At 46.6% G+C, this 19,984-nt stretch overlaps 1 protein-coding gene across 1 annotated transcript in view; it reads right to left on the reverse strand.

Annotated features, from left to right (window-relative positions):
* SHTN1 (shootin 1) overlaps positions 1–19,984 on the reverse strand; it is a 110,105-nt gene that overhangs the window by 47,321 nt on the left and 42,800 nt on the right. The window contains exons 5-8 of the mRNA XM_075533594.1: positions 14,437–14,602; positions 12,349–12,446; positions 10,754–10,835; positions 7,208–7,302 (exon numbers count right to left, since the gene is read on the reverse strand). Of these exons, the coding sequence (XP_075389709.1) occupies positions 7,208–7,302; positions 10,754–10,835; positions 12,349–12,446; positions 14,437–14,602 (441 nt within the window). The remainder of the gene's footprint in view (positions 1–7,207; positions 7,303–10,753; positions 10,836–12,348; positions 12,447–14,436; positions 14,603–19,984) is intronic.

Here is a 19,984-nt window from a genome sequence, read left to right on the forward strand (position 1 = left end):
AGCTTTTTGTCACTTTATTGATATTAGTATTAAATATACTAATACTGCTACTAATTGTGCTTGTCAGGTGCCATCAAGTCAGTCCCAACTCACTGGGCCTCCACTCACGTACTCCCTCAATGCAAGAATACTTTCTTCTATTAAATTGGCACTCTATGATGCTCACCTTCCTGACACAACTGCTGAAGACAAAGCGGGTGCATAAGCAAATGTGGTGAAGAAAGCTGATGGTGCCCGGCTATCACAAGATATAGCATCTGGGGTCTTAAAGGCTTGAAGGTAAACAAGCAGCCATCTAGCTCAGAAGCAACAAAGCCCACATGGAAGAAGCACACCAGCCTGCGCCATCACGAGGTATTGAAGGGATCAGGTATCAGGCATCATCAGAACAAAAAATCTTACCATAGTGAATGAGGGTGGTGGTGTTGCGGAGTGGAGACCCAAAGCCTATTTGTCGGCCACTGGACATCCCCTTGCAGAGGGAGGAGACGAGCCAGACAGGGTGCAATACAGCAACGATGAAAAATACAACTTTCCTCTAGTTCTTAAATACTTCCTCCCCACCCCCTATTATGATCCCAATTCTACCTTACAAGTCTGGCTAGACCAGAGGATGGACATTGGTACAGATAGGAACTGGAAACACAGGGAATCCAGGACAGATGATTCCTTCAGGACCAGTGGTGTGATTGGCAATACTGGGAACGTAGAAGGAGGGTGAGTTGGAAAGTGAGACCCGATTACAAGGATCTACATGTGACCTCCTTCCTGGGGGATGGACAACAGAAAAGTGGGTGAAGGGAGACCTCAGACAAGGAAAGATATGACAAAATAATAATTTATAAATTATCAAGGGTTCATGAGGAAGGAGGGAAGGGAGGGGGAGGAAAAAATGAGAACCTGATGCCAGGAGCTTAAGTGGAGAGCAAATGTTTTGAGAATGATGAGGGCAATGAATGTACAAATGTGCTTTACACAATTGATGTATGTATGGATTGTGATAAGTTGTATGAGCCCCTAACAAAACGATTATTTTTAAAAAGTCAGTTCCAACTCATGGCGACTCCTTGGACAAGGCCCAGCCTTGTCCGTCCCCACAATGGGTGCCATGTTTGGGTCCATCGCTGCAACCCCCTTGTCAATCAGTTCACTGAAAGTCTTCCTCCTTTCCACTGATCCTCTACCACCAAGCATGACGATGTCCTTCTCCAGGGACCAGTCCTTCCTAATAACATGTCCAAAGCACGTGAGACAAAGTCTCACCATGCTCGCTTCTAAACACGCGCCAGCGGCACTTCTTCCAAGACGCATCTGTTCATTCTTCCAACAGACCACAGCATAGTCAATATTTTTCACCAACGCATAATTCACTTCTTCTTCAGTCTTCCTCATCCAGTGTGCAACTTGCACACACCATCTGAGGCGACGGAAAATACCATGGCTTGTGTCAGGTCTCCCACTGACATCTTGGCTTTTAACAGTTTTAAGAGTTCTTTTATAGCAGGTTTGTCCAACGCGATATGTATTTGATTCCCTGGCTACTGCTTCCATGGGCATTACTATTACGTATGGATCCGTTTATCATGATGTTGCTTGTTGGTCCAGTTATGAAGATATTTTTTCTGTTAAGATATAATCCATACCGAAGACAGAGATCTTCATCAACAAGTGCTTGAAGTCCTCTTTCCACAAGGAAGGTTGTGTCATCTTCATATCAGAAGTTGCGAATAAGTCTTCCTCCCATCCTGAGACCATGTACCCCAGAGTCCACCTTCTTGAATCTGGACTTCTAACCACACAGACTGTGAGTAAGTAGGATGAAAGGACGCAGCTGTGATGCACACACCATTCCCACTTTTAAACCACAGCCAGTATCTGCGTGTTCCCACAACTGCTTCTTGGTCTAGGTACAGGTTCCAGGTGAGCACAATTAAGTGTCTAGAATTCCTAGTCTTTGCGACGCTCGTCCTGCTACCCCCAATGTGTTAGGTTCCATACCGTCGAATGCCTTTGCCTCGTCAAAGAGGCAGCTGACATCAGCCACCAGGGTCCTCCTCCACCATCCTCCTCTGAAGCCAGCCTGCCCTTCTGGCAGCCCTGTCGATGGACCACTGCATGCACATGCACTTTATCAACCAGAACATCAACTTGTGACCACCGACGTGACTCTGAGCAGAAGGACCCAGCAGGACAAGACAGAACTACTCCTAAGTTTTCAAGGCTCGAAATCTTTACAGGAGAAGAAAGCTTCATCGTATTCCCTCAGACTTGCTGGAAGGTTTGAACAGCCAACTTTGGGGTTAGCATCCCAATGCGTAGCCCATGACATCACCAGGACTGATATGATCATCTTTATTTTCCTAACAATGGAGTCCTGGTGGTGCGGTGGTTACCAATTGGGCTGCTCACCACTAGCCATTCCACAGGAGCAGTTCTACTCTGCCCTAGAGGGTTGCTATGCCAACCAGCTAAATGGCAGTGAGTTGGGTTTGGTTTATTCTCCTGATACGGTTCTGAAGCTCAGAGCAGTTCGGCAACCTTCCTAAAGACACAGTAGGATTAAAAACTCAGTATTTAATCCCAGATCCGGATGATTTCCAAGCCTCAGGTTCTAACCACTGGCTCATCACGGCTACTATTCATGAGGGCAAAGTGCACTTTCCATCAACCCAGTGATAAAAGCAAGTCAAGGGGAGAAGCTGTGTGAATGTTTCATTAGGTCATGTCCATGTTAATTTAATCCTCACAACGTTATGTGACTACAAACAATCTTCTGTTCTATTGATCTGTTAGCTCTTTTAGTTAAGTGTACACATGCTGGCCAAGAGATTACACAATTATGAAATGTTTTACACACTTTGACATGCAGCCTGTCTTAAAGTACAGCTTCACATTAGTTATCAGATTCTTAACACCCTGGTAAGCCAAGTATACATTTTCTTCTCGCCTGACTCCCCATCTCTCTGAGAGACTGAAGTAATGAGAGAGCACAATGGGCATTTGTGTGTGTGCTTGTGTGTGTGTGTATGCATGTCTTCCTGAAAGAGCGAGACTGGTGGGGCCATGCTAGGGAGAAATAATATTTCTTTCCAGTGTCTTAATGTTAGGCCAAAGATCTAATTAAAATTAACCAGTCCAGGTTAAGTCTAGTCAAACAGTAAGTCTTTAGTCAAACATTTAAAACCTAGGTCTTAGGGAGAACCTCTGGTAATCAACATGGCAGGCCTGTTGAAGTTAGGTCCCCCAGCTTTCCAGCAAGCAAAGCGATTTTCCAAATTATGCTTGGAGGGTAGAGAAAATGCAGAGCAGGGTTAATCGGGATGGAGAAGTACCTAGTGCTGCCGGATACCAGGTCAATACCATGGGGGTCACACACACACACACACACACACACACACACCCTTTGGTGCAACACTCACTGAACATTCCCCCCCGTGCCCAGGTCCTATTGGAGAAAAGGGGATCGTCCTTCTTTACCCAGCAGCACTGAGAACCCATGCCCAGCCTGACACGATTAGAACAGAGCTGAAGTTTGTGCTCTGGGGAAGAAGTCCCTCACATCTTCGGAATGATGGCAATGTGAATTTCTTCTTGCAAAACTAAGTCCCAGAACAGTAACAGCATACAATGAAAATAACTTACAAGCATTTCTACAGATAACCATGGTAACCTGGAAAAAATTACTCAGTAGATCCCCTTTACCCAACGTATGATGCTAAAAGAAAACACGGTCACGGGCTGCCTTTTCCAAAGCTCTGTCCGGAGAAGTCAACGTTTCCGAACACTCATGAACCGGACTTTCGGTTAGGAACAGAACTAGCCGGCAGGCATTATAAAGTTGGTCTCTAATTTCACTGTAAGAAATTTCTCTATAAGAAATCAGGTATCAGGATTTCAGGAATTTAACACGCTTCCAAAAAGAAGGAAAACAAGATCTTTTATCGTCCCCACGTTAACTACGTCCTTCTTTCTCCAGCAGCACTGCAATAGCCTCTGCGGTGGCGCGTTTGCTCTGTGCGACATGTGTGAATTCATTCGATGGCAGACTAGGAAAGGTTGCATGAATAAATAATGCAGACACACCCACACACAGAGACAAGTATCATTTATATTGTTTGGAGAAAAAAATGCATCAATTATATCATGCTCAGATGCAGACTGGGAATGAATGGGTGCTGGACAAGGTATAGACATAGAAAGAAACCTGTACTAGGCAGCAAAAAATACACACAATCACTCACTCAAGGAATACAAGGCAGATCGTTAAAAAGTCCACATTATATGGAAATACAAAAACAGAGCAGCGTGGCGAAGATATTGCCTGTTTTCTTCTCGATTGCAGGTCCTGTTTTAAACGGGCAGCTGGAAATGCACTGGGGAGGAATTTTTCTCAGTTGACACATTTGAGAATTGTTTGGGCTTTTCCTTCCTAAGGTGCCCTGGTGGCACAACAGTTAAGCGCTAGGCAGCCACCCGCAGGGCCAGCGGTTTGAACCCATCCAGTGTCTCTGGGGAAGGAAAGAGCTGGCGATCTGCAGGTGCACACATTGCACAGTGCTCCGCTGCCTGGGAGGGCGCTATGGGCTAGACTCCCCTCGTTGGCAAATAGCACCCACACTGTGTAAGGGAACTTCCGGAAGCTCGTGGGAGAAGCCCATCAGCTTCTAAGTCCACTTCTCCAGGGGCATTTGGAAGCCCTCTTATTCATTCCTTTTGTAATTAAAACTGTAAAAACACATTAATGGGAAAGAAATGTCTTCCCAGGTTCTAGACTCTCAGCTCTGAAAGGGCACGGGGACTGACCCTAAGGCAGGCAGATCAAACCCACTGGCAGCCATGAAAGACAAAGAGGAGGCTTTCTTCTCACGAACGGGGGGTAGCCCCACATGCAGTGTGTCTGGTCAAGGGAGTTGCTGAGGGAACAGAGGAAGGGAATGCTGGGGAGAAGGCCCCCCCTTTTGTTAAACAAAGTCATGAGCCAGTTAACAGTTATCTATGAGAAACTCAAAGATTTCAAAACCAGACGAAGAGAGAAAACCCACTGATTCCATTCTAGCTCTATGTATTTAAAAAAACAAAAACCCAAAATACCCGCCTAATTTCTTACAATTGTTCCCTGCAGCTCAAGATTGTAAAAGAGCTGTCCGTCATTGGAACTGCACATATTTCAGTAATGTGAGTGGCCCGTTCTCGCTCTTCCTCCTCTTCCATCTCCTTGTCCCTCAGGTTGATGTCAGCCTCCTTGTTTCCAACCCTCTAGAAGGCTTCCAGCCGTCCCAGGTGAGTGGCGCGCTGCATCTGCATTGTCATGCGCTTGTGGAATCTGGCTTCTTCCATTGAGCTCCGCTGAGACTGCCTTGGCTTCAAGGTTGTTGGCATTTTCTCCCCCCCCCCCCCCCCCCCGCACAAGCTGTTTTGTATTCTGGCAATCAGGCAACAAACACCAGATGGAAGACTGAAAATGTCTCTCAAAGTAAGACCCCGGCGTTCAGGTCAGAACTCCGGCACCCACATCAGGCTTGCGATGCAGACAGCGCCACCTTCCCTCCCAGCTGCCTGCCTCCTCCTCTTCTTTACATCCCTGCTTTCTCCAGAAGGCTCTGACACACTGCAATCTGTTGGGTTTTTTCCCCCCTTTCTTCCCAGAAACCGGAGAGCAACATGAACAGACCTCTCATGACACCCTGTGAATCAAAGGAAGCCTGATATTTCAAGTCTGATGTGCACAACTTTCTGCACGGGGTTCACTGCCAGCTCAGATACGGCACAGAGAGGCTTCTGCCACAAAACCGCAGCCTGGTTTTCAACGCCCTTCCCACTCCTCGTGTTACTCCTAGATCGCCAGTCCCCCGCCCCCCGGCACTGTTCTTTGGTTGTTTTAATTTCCCCAGCGACTTTGCTGCATGCCGTGGCTTGCACAGGTACGAAGTCGGCGTGCAGAGGGAGATGCCGCGTGGACACCATGAGCCGCTACGGTTCATTCAGCCCAAGGCACCTCTCCTGGGAGGCCAGCCCAGGCCCCGGCACCCGATGCCAGAACACGAGGAGGAGGCAAGCATATCTCAAACACGAGAGGAAGGTCATTACCCTGCTGAAAGGCACAGAGAGACCAGGGGCAACCTGGCTCATTCGCGCCACATCTGGTGGGCGAGTCCACGCGCGCAGAGAGCCCTGGAAACGCTGACGCCGTGCCCCTGCTCCCCAAGAGGGCCTCCGGGGACGCACCCGGATTCTGCAGGCAGTCGCGAACTCACGGCACCTCTACAGAAGTGGGGCTTTGCCATCACAAACTACGGACATCCCGACAGAGAATCCCTTTCTCCTTCGCGGTTTTCAAAATACTTCTTTAAAACTCTACCATTTGACGCCAATGTCTTTTTGGTCGGGTTCACGTCATCATCCATTTCACGGATGGGGAGAAGGGAGCCCCGTGAGGGTGAAGGGCTCACACTGAGGGGGGACGCGCGTGAACCCAGCACGCCTGACACCAAGCGACATGCTGCCCGGGATACCAGTCCATAACTGCCACCCCCAAATGAGCAGCTCCTTATTCAAAGGGCATGTTCGTACGTCCAAAACCGAGCGTGATGATGCCGTCGGCAGAGACCCGTTTTACTCATTTACCCAGTGTTTTCATAAATCATTTTATTGGGGGCTCCTACAGCTCTTATAACAATCCACGCATCGAGTGCATGAAGCACATTTGCACATCTGTTGTCATCATTGTTGAATTTCTGCTTGAGGCCTTGGTATCAGCTCCTCTCCTTCCCTCCCTCTCTCCCCTCCCACCATCGCAACCCCTTGATAAATTATAAATTATTATTTTCATATCTTACACCATTCACAGTCTCCCTTCACCCACGTTTATGTTGCTCATCCCCCTCGGGGGTTGGGGGGGGGTACTATTTGTCGATCATTGTAATCAGTTCCCTCTTTATCCCCCTTTACCCCCTACTTTCGCTCTACCCTCCTGGTACCGCTATCCTGAGGGGTTTACCTATCCTGGCTTCCACGTGTCCAGAACTCTTAAGTGGACCAGTGCACATGCTCCAGTCTAGCCAGGTCTATGAGGTAGAACTGGGGTCCTGGCAGTGATGGGGAGGAAGGACTAAAGAACTAGAGGAATGTTGTGTGTTTCACTGGTGCTACACTGCACCCCGAGAGCCCAGTTTTAAACACCCCAAATAACAAGGTAGGTGAAACTCACCTCCTGTGCGAATGACTCGGCTTTCTTCCGAAGGTCCTTTTCCAATTCCAAGTTTACTTGCATCTCCTCGTATTCTTCTACCGCCAGCATGGACACTTGGAGGTCACGGAAGAGAACACAGGTCACGCATCACACACATTATCGGGGAGCACAAATCATCGGGGAGCGAGATGGAAAAATAATGTCTGAAAGATGCTTCACATCCTCATTCACTGACGATTGGAATATAAAGTGATTTAAAAACCCTTCTGAGAAGACAACCTCTGACAATCAAAACTCGAAACTTATTCATACCCTTTGAGATGCAAAGGCCCCGCTCCTAGGGGTGTAAATGCTAAAGCAACAAATCATGACTCTATCCAGAGAGTGGACTCTAAGGATGCTCTCTGCATCCTCGATGAAAACGATGCAGTGCCTGTGGTCAGTCTAACACTGGCCGATCAGGAAACTGCGATATGCAAGGTACACTCCAAGTATATGTCTGCTCTAAAGGGCATGAGCACGTTTAGTGGCAAGACACTGATGCCATACTAAAAAAAAAAAGGAAATTAAATTGCAAAAATGAGCCCTTTTTGTGTTGTTGTTGTGTTAAGTCATCAAAACACAGAAGCACACAAGCAGGCATTTCACAGAGGAGGAAGGCACGGGATGGGAAAGGCCCATCAGCACAGGGAAAGATGCTCATCTTCACTGGGAAGGGGAGGAATCCAGTCGATCACAAAGTGATGTTAGACAGCCACCAACGATACAAGGACCAGGAAGTGTGGCCGGATCATGTGCAGCAGGGGGAGGATGCCAGACCGTGGGGCTCACGACACCGACAGGCCTGTCAACCAGGAGGCTGACACAGGCGTGCAGTAAAGCTACAACGAAATTTCCCATCCACCTCGAATCTTAACAGCTGTAGAAACTCTTACAAAGGGAACCCAGGAAACGGGAATGCGAATGGTCACAGCAGCATGACTTTGAATAGCAAACAGACACTGGAAATGACCAAACCACCCTCCACGAGGGCAGCAACTCATGAATCGTCATCTCATGAATCAGACTCCCCAAGCCAAGGTCACTGCCATGTAGTCGAGGCCCACGCACAGGGACCGGAGAGGACAGTGTGGAACGGGCCCTGTAGTTCTGAGACTGTAACTGTTCACAGGAGGAGAAGGCCCGTCTCTCTCCCACGGAACAGTGGACAGCGGTCAAAGCGACCGTATCACAGCAGCACCCTTCAACACGAACAAATCTCACAATTTTTCTTAAAAAGTAAGTTTCATTAGAATATATGTACACAGACTCTTTTTCTATGAAGCTTGAAAACACACAAAATAAACAACGTGCCATTGGAGACAAATATGTTTTGGGCAGAACTAAGCAAAAGAAGGGGGATCATTTTTTTTTTTAAATCCCAGGGAGGGCTGTGGATACTTGAGGTTTCTAAGGTACCAGCAGCAGGCAGAGAAATACTTTTTTCATGGTATCCTCTTTGTCATATATATATATATATATATATATATATTTAATGTCGAAATGGGCATTTTTAAAGACTGCAAGGAAGGACACTAACAGCCACAGTGTTTATCGGGTGAGATTGGGTTTTGTTGGTTTTTTTAAATTTTCCTCTGTGAGTTTTCTAAATTTCTCAAGTCCAAAATATTCCCAAAGTTTTAAAACAAAGGGGGGTCTGGTCTTTTCACATGTTCTGCACGTGTACAAGGAAGAGAATGAGTGATGGAGTCGTTCAGGTGCAAAGGGCTGGAGCTAAAGCCCCTCCGTGGGACAGAAACCTTCAAAGAGACAGTCCGGCTGTGGACTAAGAGCAGCATGGCCTCTCTGTGACACGGGCCATCCCCTGGTCTGTTCTGGCAAACAGGGACGTGGACAGCCAGAGGGAGTAACGATGCTGTTGGCAATCAGGTACAGTGCAGGTAGGCATCACACGGGTCTCCCCATCAGCTTGTCGAGAGGCATCTCCCACCCTGAGCGGAGTCCTGTCAGTAAAACCTTTACAACGCCTCCCTTCCTGGCTGCTCTCATGAGCTGGTCCACCAGACCACTTCAACCCTAACTAATTGGCTAAGGGCAGGTTTCCTGTGTAATGACATAGAATTTCAAACGCCATCCTCCGTGAATCGAATGCCTCCTCACACGAAAGACTTTGATAGACTTAACTCAAGGAAAGCCGTGTAAGTGATGATTTGGGTTGTGAATGATTGGTCCCTGTGAACTAAAATGATTTTCAGCCCTATTTAAAATTTAAAAAAAAAAAAGGAATCCCATGAAGGAAAACAAAGATAACTTTGACTAGCTGAATCCTTAGTGGAAAACTGACTCTCTTTCTACATCCAGACCATAATCATATTAATAATAAAGCAAATTTTCACATGACCTGGGTCCTCATGGCCCACTCTGAAGGAAGTCGGGCTGGCCTTACTCGTGCAGTTAAATCTACAACTTCACTCTTGTCCAAAGCAGGAGGACTTCTGAAGGCAAGAGTCAATGATTAACCTCTGTAGAATCTAGTTTGGGGTACAGCGCATCAAAACTCAGAATTCCCCAGCATCAGCTCTACCCTCTTAAATGAAGGAAGAGTTGAGAAAATGATACAATCTGCAACACAACGTCCACTGCGAGCCACAAAGTCCTTTAGTAATTTTTTCTTTAAATCCAGCTCATAAAGGACACAAAGCTGAGAACCACCATCCCAAGGGACATGGAAGGCCCAGCCGTCTGAAGGACGCCAGTCCTTTCTCCAGTGACCGGAGGACAAAGAAGCAGGGTAAAGCATACGGGGTCCCCTTACTTAGACTTGCCATTGCAGAAATGCACTTGGGCATCACTCCTTGGGGCCGAAAGGAAGAAAACAACCCCATGCCTTAAAACAGTAGTCAGCTTATGCCTTACTCTGTAACAGCCTATTCTCTAGGGGTACTGCCGTGGGAGAAGGGTTTCTAGCACTCGGGTACCAAGCCCCCTCCAGTACTGCGTCTCCTGACCAATGAGTGCATTTCCGTGGGAGCCACAGGATCCAGCAGGACTCTCTTGTGGCATCGGCCCCCTGACAGCTCAGAGCCAGATTTCAGGCGGATCGGAAGATAACCTCAGACCAAGCACAGACCTTGTGTATCAATCTACCCGTTCACTTTCCACATCCTCTTAGCATTTTATCATACGGGGCTGCACCTGCTTATGGAAATATCCTAACCTCTTCTGGATGGAGAGCCACTGCGTAACCTACCAAGCACATCAACCGTAAGCACATAGTCCGTATGGCCGTGGTCGCGGGCCAAAAGCAGGGCTGCGTTCTGAAGTTTCAAAAAGGTCTCAAGTTCCTCAAATGAAAAGTACGTTCAAATGATGCTTCAAGAAGATGCATCTCGTTAAACTACTAACGAGGAGAGAGACCGGAGGCTAGATGTTCAGATAACAACGCAAGAGGTGCTCCCTGCTGCAAGATCTAGGCACAGGCCTAACACAATACAAAATATACACAAACAAAAACAAGTCGCATGTGTGTTTGTGGGCAAGGAAAAGGCAGACAGACAGACATACCTCTATTGCATTTGTCTAGCACTTTTCGCTGCTTAAGGACTTCTGAATTTAAAACAACTTTTTCTTGTTTGACTTTATTTACCTAAGAATGGGAAAATTCAAAGAGGGGGAAAAAATACCCAGCATTAGAAAACATGGCCCAGAGCAAACATGGTCATCAAATTACTGCTCAGCTTGCAACACAAAGTCACAAATTACAACAGAAACTGGAATCACCCTTTCAGCCTTTTGTTAAAAGTTCTACTCAGAGCTGCAGAGGTAGCTGTTTGTGATAAGATGCAACGCTTGGCACAGAAAGTATTCTCATATTTCAAGGGGCATTGGATTCAGTCCCTAATCATGGCAGTGTCCTAACCAACCCATGTAACTATATTTTGCTGGTTCCCCGCACCCCGGCCCACCGCCCCAGAAAGGCTTTTGTCCTCTCGCCCATCATCCAGTATAAAGTGAAGGTATCTGCTTCTGCAGCCCTGCTGGATCATTCCAGAGTCCCCACTCCCATCCCCCTTGCAGTGGTATCGGCCACTTTCGGAAACATTGATTCATGTAGACTAGTGTCTTTGTGGACTATGTTGACCTTGGAAACACCAATTGACCTTGGTTTCCCCCAAGACTATGGCCCTGAGGCCCCAGGTCCAGTGACTCATTCCCTCCAGGTGTTTGAGCCATGTCATAATTTCACACACCCCTGCCCCAACCATGTTCTACTATGTTCACGAATGCTATTGTGCTGGAAGGATCCAAACCGATTCCCACTTGCCTCCTTTGATCAGATTAAAGTTAAATTGAGAGGGTGAAGGCAGATCCTTAGTTGAAGCCTCATGCAAAGGGGTGGATGCTATGATACGTTGTTACTCTGAAAAGACTTTTCCAAACTTGAACCCATTCTACCATCGACCGTACTTCCCCTATGTTGAAGGTGCGCAGCCCTTCCCACTGAACCAGCCATTTGCTGGAGAAGCAAAGTACTTTCTTCTTCACCTCGAGGAACCAAGTGTAGGACCCGAAACAGCAGCTACCGTTTTCACAGACATGTCTCACCTGGGAAAAACTACCACTGGGGTGGGGGGCCCACACTTGAGGACTACTTTAATGATGTACCTGTAAGTCTAGAGCAGTGGTTCTCAACCTTCCTAACGCTGCGACCCTTTCATACAGTTTCTCATGTGTGGTGAGCCCCCAACCATAACATTATTTTTGTTGCTACTTCATAACTATCATATTACTACTGTTATGAATCGGGCAACCCCTTTGAAAAGGTCATTTGACCCCCAAATGGGTCATGACCCACAGGTTGAGAACTGCTGCTCTAGAGAGCGGGCAACATAAATGTTCATGGTTTGATTCTTTGCACTTGATAGTTTGGGGGTATGGACGTAGGGGTAGGTTTCAGAAAGTTCATAGGAAAAATTATTTATTATCTGCTAATTCAATTTTCCATGAACTTTTGAAACCCCTTCATTTTGCTGAAGCAAAATGGCTCATGGTCTTCCTGTCAGAAATCACACAGCTTCCGAGGGCAACTCTGCGACATTGCCCATCTCCCAACAGCACCCAAACACCCAAAGTCTCGCCTTCAGGCCCACGGTACCTACTTCTTCCATTACTTCTCCGAGTTTGCTCTTGAGACTTTCCAGTTCAATGGCTAATGTTTTCTTTTCTTCCTGAACAGATAAAATTTGGTCCTGAAGTTCTGTGTTTTAAAGGAAAAATAAGAGAGAGGGAGGGGAATCAGCCCAGTAGAAATAAGTCTATCTGTAAAAAGAAGAAATCAACCTGATCCAGAGACTTTCAACTGCTGGTCCCATGGACAGCTCAGGGCGAACGTCGATTAATCATCAGAGTGAAACGAAGATGCACACATCCGTAGGATGGCATCCCCCCAGCAGCAGCCGTTTTCTACCAGGAAATCTGACGGCATTCCGTGTGCTGGATCTGGTTTCCTTTGGATTCTCTCAGACCCAGGCCCTAGAAAGCAATCTGGCATTTTGGAAGCTGATTTTTAAAGTCTTTCAGCAATACAAATTAAAGCACTGGACTGATTTCTTTATTATTTCATATTGGCCATGGGATCTTGTCACAATACAATATAAACAAACAACCGGGCAGTTAATAACTTGGAAATTTTGATTTGGAGAAAAAAACCCTGATTTGCTGCCAATTTATAGCCCTTTAAACATTATGTGAACTGACTCCAAACATAACCTATTTGAAAGAAGGGTTAATGCTAGTAATTTTCTCTGCAGAATTGTGGGTGTTTTGTTTCTTAATTTATTTAATATTTTTTATGATTGGGATTTAATGAAAAACGTGTTACTAGAATGAAAATATTAGCAACTGTGAGCGCAAACGCTTCTGGTGTTAGATTAAAGTTATTTCTACCATTCAAATGCTCACAGATATACACGGATTAGCAGAGTTCTGCACTTTATGCCCAGGCCGACTGCTTTGCCACTTGGCTTGTAACAGCCTTTAATTTCTTCCCCTTCTCCTGGGGCAATAAGAAACCTGCTATGTGCTTATTTAAAAATTAAATCCAACTTTTCACAGAAACCCAGCTTGATGTTCTCAGAGACTTCTTTCTAAATCACCTTCTCCGCCAGCTGGATAATCCTGAGCAGGAACAAGATGCGAGGGTGTTCGGGGCCTAACAGACGGGGGAGTTCTGGACAAAAGGACATCCTCTAACTGGAGCACCTTCCCCACAATGCTCCTTGGACTTTGCTAAGGGTGGAAGGAGCCCCAGGGGGACAGTGCTTACGTGTTCGGCTGCTCACCAGAAGGTCAGTGGTTTGGACCCACCGCCCTCTCCACGGAGCAGGACGTGGCAGATCTACTCTGTCCTCCAGGGCTGCTTTGATTCGGAATGTATGCGCAGCAACAGGCTTAGGGAAAAGGAGGGTTAGGTACAGATAGGGTTTACAAGCCTGCATTTCCCCTTTATCTTTCCAACTGAAATTTAATCTACCGAACGGGGAGGACTACTTTTTTTTTTCTACATACTAAGTTAAATTGTTCCAGTTGTGACTAAGCCAGTAACTAGTTGTTAGCTTATAGTCATTGCTTTCCTACATCTTTAAGATAATCAACGGAGACACACATACATGTGCACATGAATAAGATGAATGAGCATTCAACAGCCGTACTAGGTCATCTGTGTTCTAGCCCTCCCGACTGGCCAGCACCGTGGCTCAACACTGCATATTCCTTAGAGGTCACGGTCTGAGCCAGAGGGGCCATCCTCTGAGGGCGGACACCCCGCCAACTGGGAAGGAATCCTCTCCAAAGCTTCCACCAAGGAGCTGGGCAGACAGGAGGTATTCAGTCAACAATACAGTTTTATTCATTCATCCTTTCATGGAACCAAAACCTCTCCGCACACGGCCCTCGTGCCTAAGAAGTTTATCGTCTAACCAGCCTTTTCTGTCAACATGAAGCTTTTAAAAACGTCTACACCCAAAGGAGAAAGCAATGTCTAGAACACAGACGTTATGATCCACCATCACGATTCTCAACCAAGCCGCATCCTGGGTCGATTAGATCAGAATGTCTGCAGGTTAGGAGCAGGTACTAGAATTTCTTTAAAGCCCGCACAGGGTTCCAATGTACACCCAGGGCTGGGAAACAAACCCTGTCTCAACGGGAGTCAAACACGCGCTCGGACATTAATCCAGGAGTCCCACCTTTGATTTGCTTCTGGCACTGAATGGAAACACAAGTCTCGCCAGCACCCTCGGTGCCCGCAGCCGCATCGTCGTCGATATTTATCTCCTCGGTGATCACATCTGGCCCCAGCTTGGCCATGTATAACATGCTGATCCGTTTCAATGTCTTGTTTTCTTTATTGAGCTACGGCAAAATTTAAAGACGGTCAATTCAACACCAGTGGCTTGGATTTTGAAATAAACCCATTTAGTGCATTTTTGTCTTACATAGCCATCACCATCCACAGCAGGAAATAACAATTAGTGAACTCATTCAAGTGAGGTTCTGTCTACACTTCTTAATATTAAACTTACTCTCTTCAGTTCAGACCCGATGCCCGGGTCACAACCAGCAGCCTGTGAAAACCCTAGTTAGAAATGATAAGAGATACCAGGGGAATTAGAGAGCAGACCACTGTAGATTAAATCAAATTTCAATTCATAAACAGTCTCCATTAAGGGGCATTGTTTCAAGCACATGGTTTGTCTCACAGTTGCGCTGAACACCTTTGAACCGCCCCTTGGCCACCAGCCCCTCTTCTCCGGACGCTGCCACGCCTCTTCATCGTTCCACATGATTTCTACTGCAAATAACCGCACATCCCAAAGTCTGTCCCACCACTCCAGCCACAGCTAATGAATCTGGAGATGAGCACTTGATCCAAGCTAGGCCAATTAGATCCCTTCTCTAGGAATGCGGAGTCTGGAAATGAGAGATTCTGTGTCTGGATATACAGAAGCTGATGACAACGGCATTCCACCACTGAGCTGAGGACAGGAGGCAGCCAGCTACAGAGAAGTCAACCCTGGAGCTGATTGATGTGCAGACAGAGACCGAGAAAAACAATGGAGAAAGGGCTTGTACGGGTTCAAGTCCTGTTCTTAGCCTATAAAGAGATCCTAAGAGAGTGTCTTGTTTGGTCCCTCAAGTTGGTTCCGGCTCACAGTGACCTTACGCACAACCGAATGAAACACTGCCTGGCCCTGAGCCATCCTCACCACGGCCCTTCTGCGGAAGCCCTCAGTGTCAGCCCATCTCCCTGAAGGCCTTCCTTCCTGCGGCCCCTCTACTTTACCACTTGCTAACCGAGCCTCACCTTCATTCTTAGTTTTTTTACTTAACCAAGTTCAAGATGTGTTTCTTCTATCTCTATAAAATAAAAAACCCAAACCTTTGTCAGTTCTGACTCGTCTAGAGACCTAGAGACCAACAGTTCTCATCTTGTGGGTCGTGACCCCTTTGGGGGGGGTCAAATGACCCTTTCACAGGGGTCACCCGATTCATACCAGTAGCAAAATGACAGTGATGAAGTAGCAAGGAAAATAATTTTATGGTTGGGGGGGTCACCACCACATGAGGAACCGTATGAAAGGTTTGTGGCATGAGGTCAGTAGAGAACCGCTGCTATAAACAGAGTAGGACTGCCCTACAGTGTTTCCAAAGCTGAAAGACTGCCATGTCCGTCCCGCAGAGTGGCCGGTGGGTCAAGCTGAGGGAGTCACCACTGCCCTGCCAGGGCTCCCTGATGGTCTCCACCAAGAGTTCAAATTCCTGGTAGTAAACAGAGGAGAGGAATTCTAGCTCCTTATTCTCTACTGCCGGCTGGAGAACTGAGTTGGTCTTTAGCTTGAATTCCTCAATTCTCATCACCTTCCTTAGCTAACGTGTTTCATGTGTGTACAAATCTGCACATAAACATCATTAGGGAAACACATATGCCCGCTGTCACAGTGGGTTCAGCGCTGGGTTGTGAACCCCCTGTGGCTAGTCTATAAGGATTTATAGTCTGTATCAATAAAGGGTTCACATCCTTGGAAACACTATGAGTAATGCTACCCTGTTGCTTAAGGTCGCTGGGAGTCGGAACCAACTCGTCCGAGGGGGCACTACAAAACAAAATTATACAGTGTCCACGGAAGCTAACATAGGGCTCTGCTTACATTTCTAAAACGTAAACTCTGAGACCTGGAAGTATTTACAGCTCCATTTCCCTGGAGGCGGTCACCCGGACGGACGTGCCAGCACATTTCCCTTCCAGAGGACCATCAAGACACCCTCTGAGGATAACAATTCACACCGGAAGGGAATACAAACAGAAAGAGAACTCACTCGCTGGAAAACTCTGGACTCTGCTCCTGTCAGTCTTACAGCAGAGTAAGACGTAAGGCCCTTCTCTGACTTTGATCCTTCATTTGTGTATATAATGAGAGCCCTTGGGGGGGGGGCAGTCCTCAGGGGGCAAGCCCACTCAACCTGGGGGATCGGATGCTGACCTCAACAAGCATGAACCTGCACAGTGCAATATGTCCGGGCTGCCTGATTTCTCTGACCCTCTCGGGTTTTCTGCCTCTGACAAAGTACACTCTCCTGATTTCTGTGGCTCATTTTAGTGGAAAACATTTGCATTTTCCTTCTCTAACAGGTTTCCGCCTTACACAGGTTCCAACTTTGCCCAGTTTAGTGTATCCCAAAGGACACGGTGGTCTGGAACGGAAGAGTTGTGTCCCTTTCCCCCGCCCCGGCTTCCCCATGGAATCAGGAAATGGCTCTGAACCCATGTGGGGATGCTTCATGGGGCAGAAACGGGGCTCTCTCTGTCCAGGGAATCAGATGGCCCCTTTCTCCACAGTCCCCAGCCCCTAGCTCCAGTTTCGAGCTCCCCAAATCCCATTGGGAAAGTCATGGGCAACAGGAGGCCTGTGATGTTCCCTTCTGATGGAAAAGCTGAAGTGAGCACCACTCTCAAACCGGGAGTGCTACTGCTCACGATGGGCACAGGGTCCCGCCTATCAACCCTCAAACTGTGGCATCTTTTCTGAACGATGGAGAGAAATAAAATAGAACAAAACAGGAAAAAGTTCCAGACGATCTATATTCTGCTTCCTAATAGTCTATCTCTGCACATCTGCATCTCCAGGGAGCTTCGTAAAAACACCTAGTGCTCTGTGTGTGTGTGTCGGGGGAGGGGGGTTGTCAAAATCTCTAGCACCATGTTCCTCAGCGCTTCCAACCAGCTGATTGTCAAGGCCACCCAGACGAAGGGTCACGGATGCAGGGCTGCTCAGTGCTTTAGTTACAAGTCCATACCGCTCGTGCCTCCGGCCCTGCACTCCCACAGCTCCACGCTCAAATTCAGTCTCTGCCTCTAGAACTGACTTTGTCATCCAGTGTCTGCTTTCTCACTGGGACACTAAAAACTGACCCAAGTCACAGGGCAATGTGAAGAGCCAATGAGAGGCTATGCATAAAGTACTTACCGTATATACTTGAGTATAAGCCAACCCGAATATCAGCCGAGGCCCCTGATTTTACCACAAAAACTGCATCCAAAATGTGCTGGAAAACTTGGCTTATATACGAGTACATACGGTAATACAGTGACTGACAAAGTCAGCAAGGGCAGCTATGAATCATTACCAAAAGAGGCTTAGTTTTCCTGCCTTCCTACAACCAAGGTATTGGCTGATGAAGACGATGCATATTTGTCTCTCCAAGATATTGGTGAAAAACAGAAGCAACGGGTTTTGCCATTTGATGCCTAATATATTACCATCACGGTAACACCTGATGACCACACACAGATGCCTACTGCTCACGGACCGCGCCCAAGGCACGGTGGGAAATGGGGGTTATCAAAAAATGAAGGCTGACCACACATCATTATGTGACTACCAACCCCCAGGACTGCGGAGCCCTGTGAAGCACGGCCTAGTCAAGTTGGCCTATTTTATTTATTAATGTATCAACTTCCTTCAAGTTGACACGTCATCATCCCTCGCTATTTGTTACTGTGTCCTCATGGGCGCTCACCATAGTCAGACAGACTCCTTCTGATCATCATAAATGTGAAATGTCAGGCTAGGCAGGTGATACTTGAAGAGTGGGTCTAGTTAACAGTCCCACCCTCAAAATATTTCAATGCCACTATCAAAGTAGGTAGGAGCTCTGGGGGTACAGGGGTTACAAACTGGGCTGCTAACTGCAAGGTCAGCAGTTCAAAACCACCAGTAGCTCCGAGAGAGAAAGATTGGGCTTTCTACTCTTATAAAGAGTTACAGTCTCAGAAACCCACGGGGCAGTTCTACCCTGTCCAGTAGGATCACTATAAATCTGCATCAATTCGATGACAGTGAGTTTGGTGATTTGGTTTAACAAACTAGGTATCAAAATCCATCAGCTCCCATGTGGCACCACTAAACCAGTGGCTACTGAGTCAAGCCCAACATGGAGCAGCCGACCCCGACGTCCGAGTAGTACTGGGCTCCATGGACGTTTCAACAGCTGGTTTCGGCCGGGACTCAGACTACCAGGACTTTGCTCTGAGACGCCTCTGGGTGAACACAAGCCTCGCCTCTTAGTCACTAAGTACGGTCCTGGTGGGAAGCACCCAGGGACTGCGCAGGCTTTTCCACGAATATTCTAACAAAGTCACTAGCTTAAGAAAAAGCCAGCCAGCAATCTTCTCCCTTCTTTCTTATTTTTGAAAGAAGAAACATATACATGCATGAGATCTTATCTACATACCCAGTGAATATTCTCGATAGCTCCGGCAGTACAGTTAGTTTTCATTGAGCTACTGCTACCTTTATTTTTTAATCCTTCTAATTAAAGAAATCATTTTAATGGGGGCGCTTACAATACTCCATACATCAATTGTACCAAGCATATTTGTACATATGTTGCCATCATTTCCAAAACATCTTTTACTTGAGCCTTTGGTATAAGCTCCTCCTTTTTCCCCTTCTTCCCCCACCCTCCCATCCTCGTGAATCCTTGATCAATGACATATTGTTATTATTATTTCCTAACTTACACTGTCCATTGTCTCCCTTCACCCACATTTCTGTTATTCTTCCCCTTTGGGGGAGAGGAGACTATATATCCAACCTTGTGCTGGGTTCCCCTTTCTTCCCCTTTCCACAATCGAATTTTAATCACAAGGCAAAAATTAAATTCTTTATACCCCTATAAGTAACCGAATCCTCCGGATAGGGCAAGATATGACAAAATAACGAGGTATAAATTACCAAGGGCACATGAGGGAGGGGGGAATGGGGAGGGAGGGGGAAAAAAAAGAGGACCTGATGCAAGGGGCTTAAGTGGAGAGCAAATGCCTTGAGAATGATTGGGGCAGGGAATGTATGGATGTGCTTTATACAATTGATGTATGTATATGTATGGATGCTGATAAGAGTTGTATGAGTCCCTAATAAAATGTAAAAAAAGAAAAGAGGAGAAAAAAATGATTAGGGCAAAGACTGTACAGATGTGCTTTATACAATTGATGTATGTATATGTATGAACTGTGATAAGAATTGTATGAGCCCCTAATAAATTGTTAAAATTTAAAATAAATAAATAAATTTTGAAAACCTAAAAAAAAAAAATTTTTTAAAAAAGTAACCGAATCTTCCAGTGCTAAGTTAAAATACAAATTAGTTTTTATGTTGGGTGTGTTTTAATGAACACTTTAAAAACACACAATAGCACCCAATCTGATCCCGCCACACCAAGGCAAAACACTAA

The sequence above is a fragment of the Tenrec ecaudatus genome, chromosome 16 (assembly GCF_050624435.1).
Source record: "Tenrec ecaudatus isolate mTenEca1 chromosome 16, mTenEca1.hap1, whole genome shotgun sequence".
Classification (NCBI taxonomy): domain Eukaryota; kingdom Metazoa; phylum Chordata; class Mammalia; order Afrosoricida; family Tenrecidae; genus Tenrec; species Tenrec ecaudatus.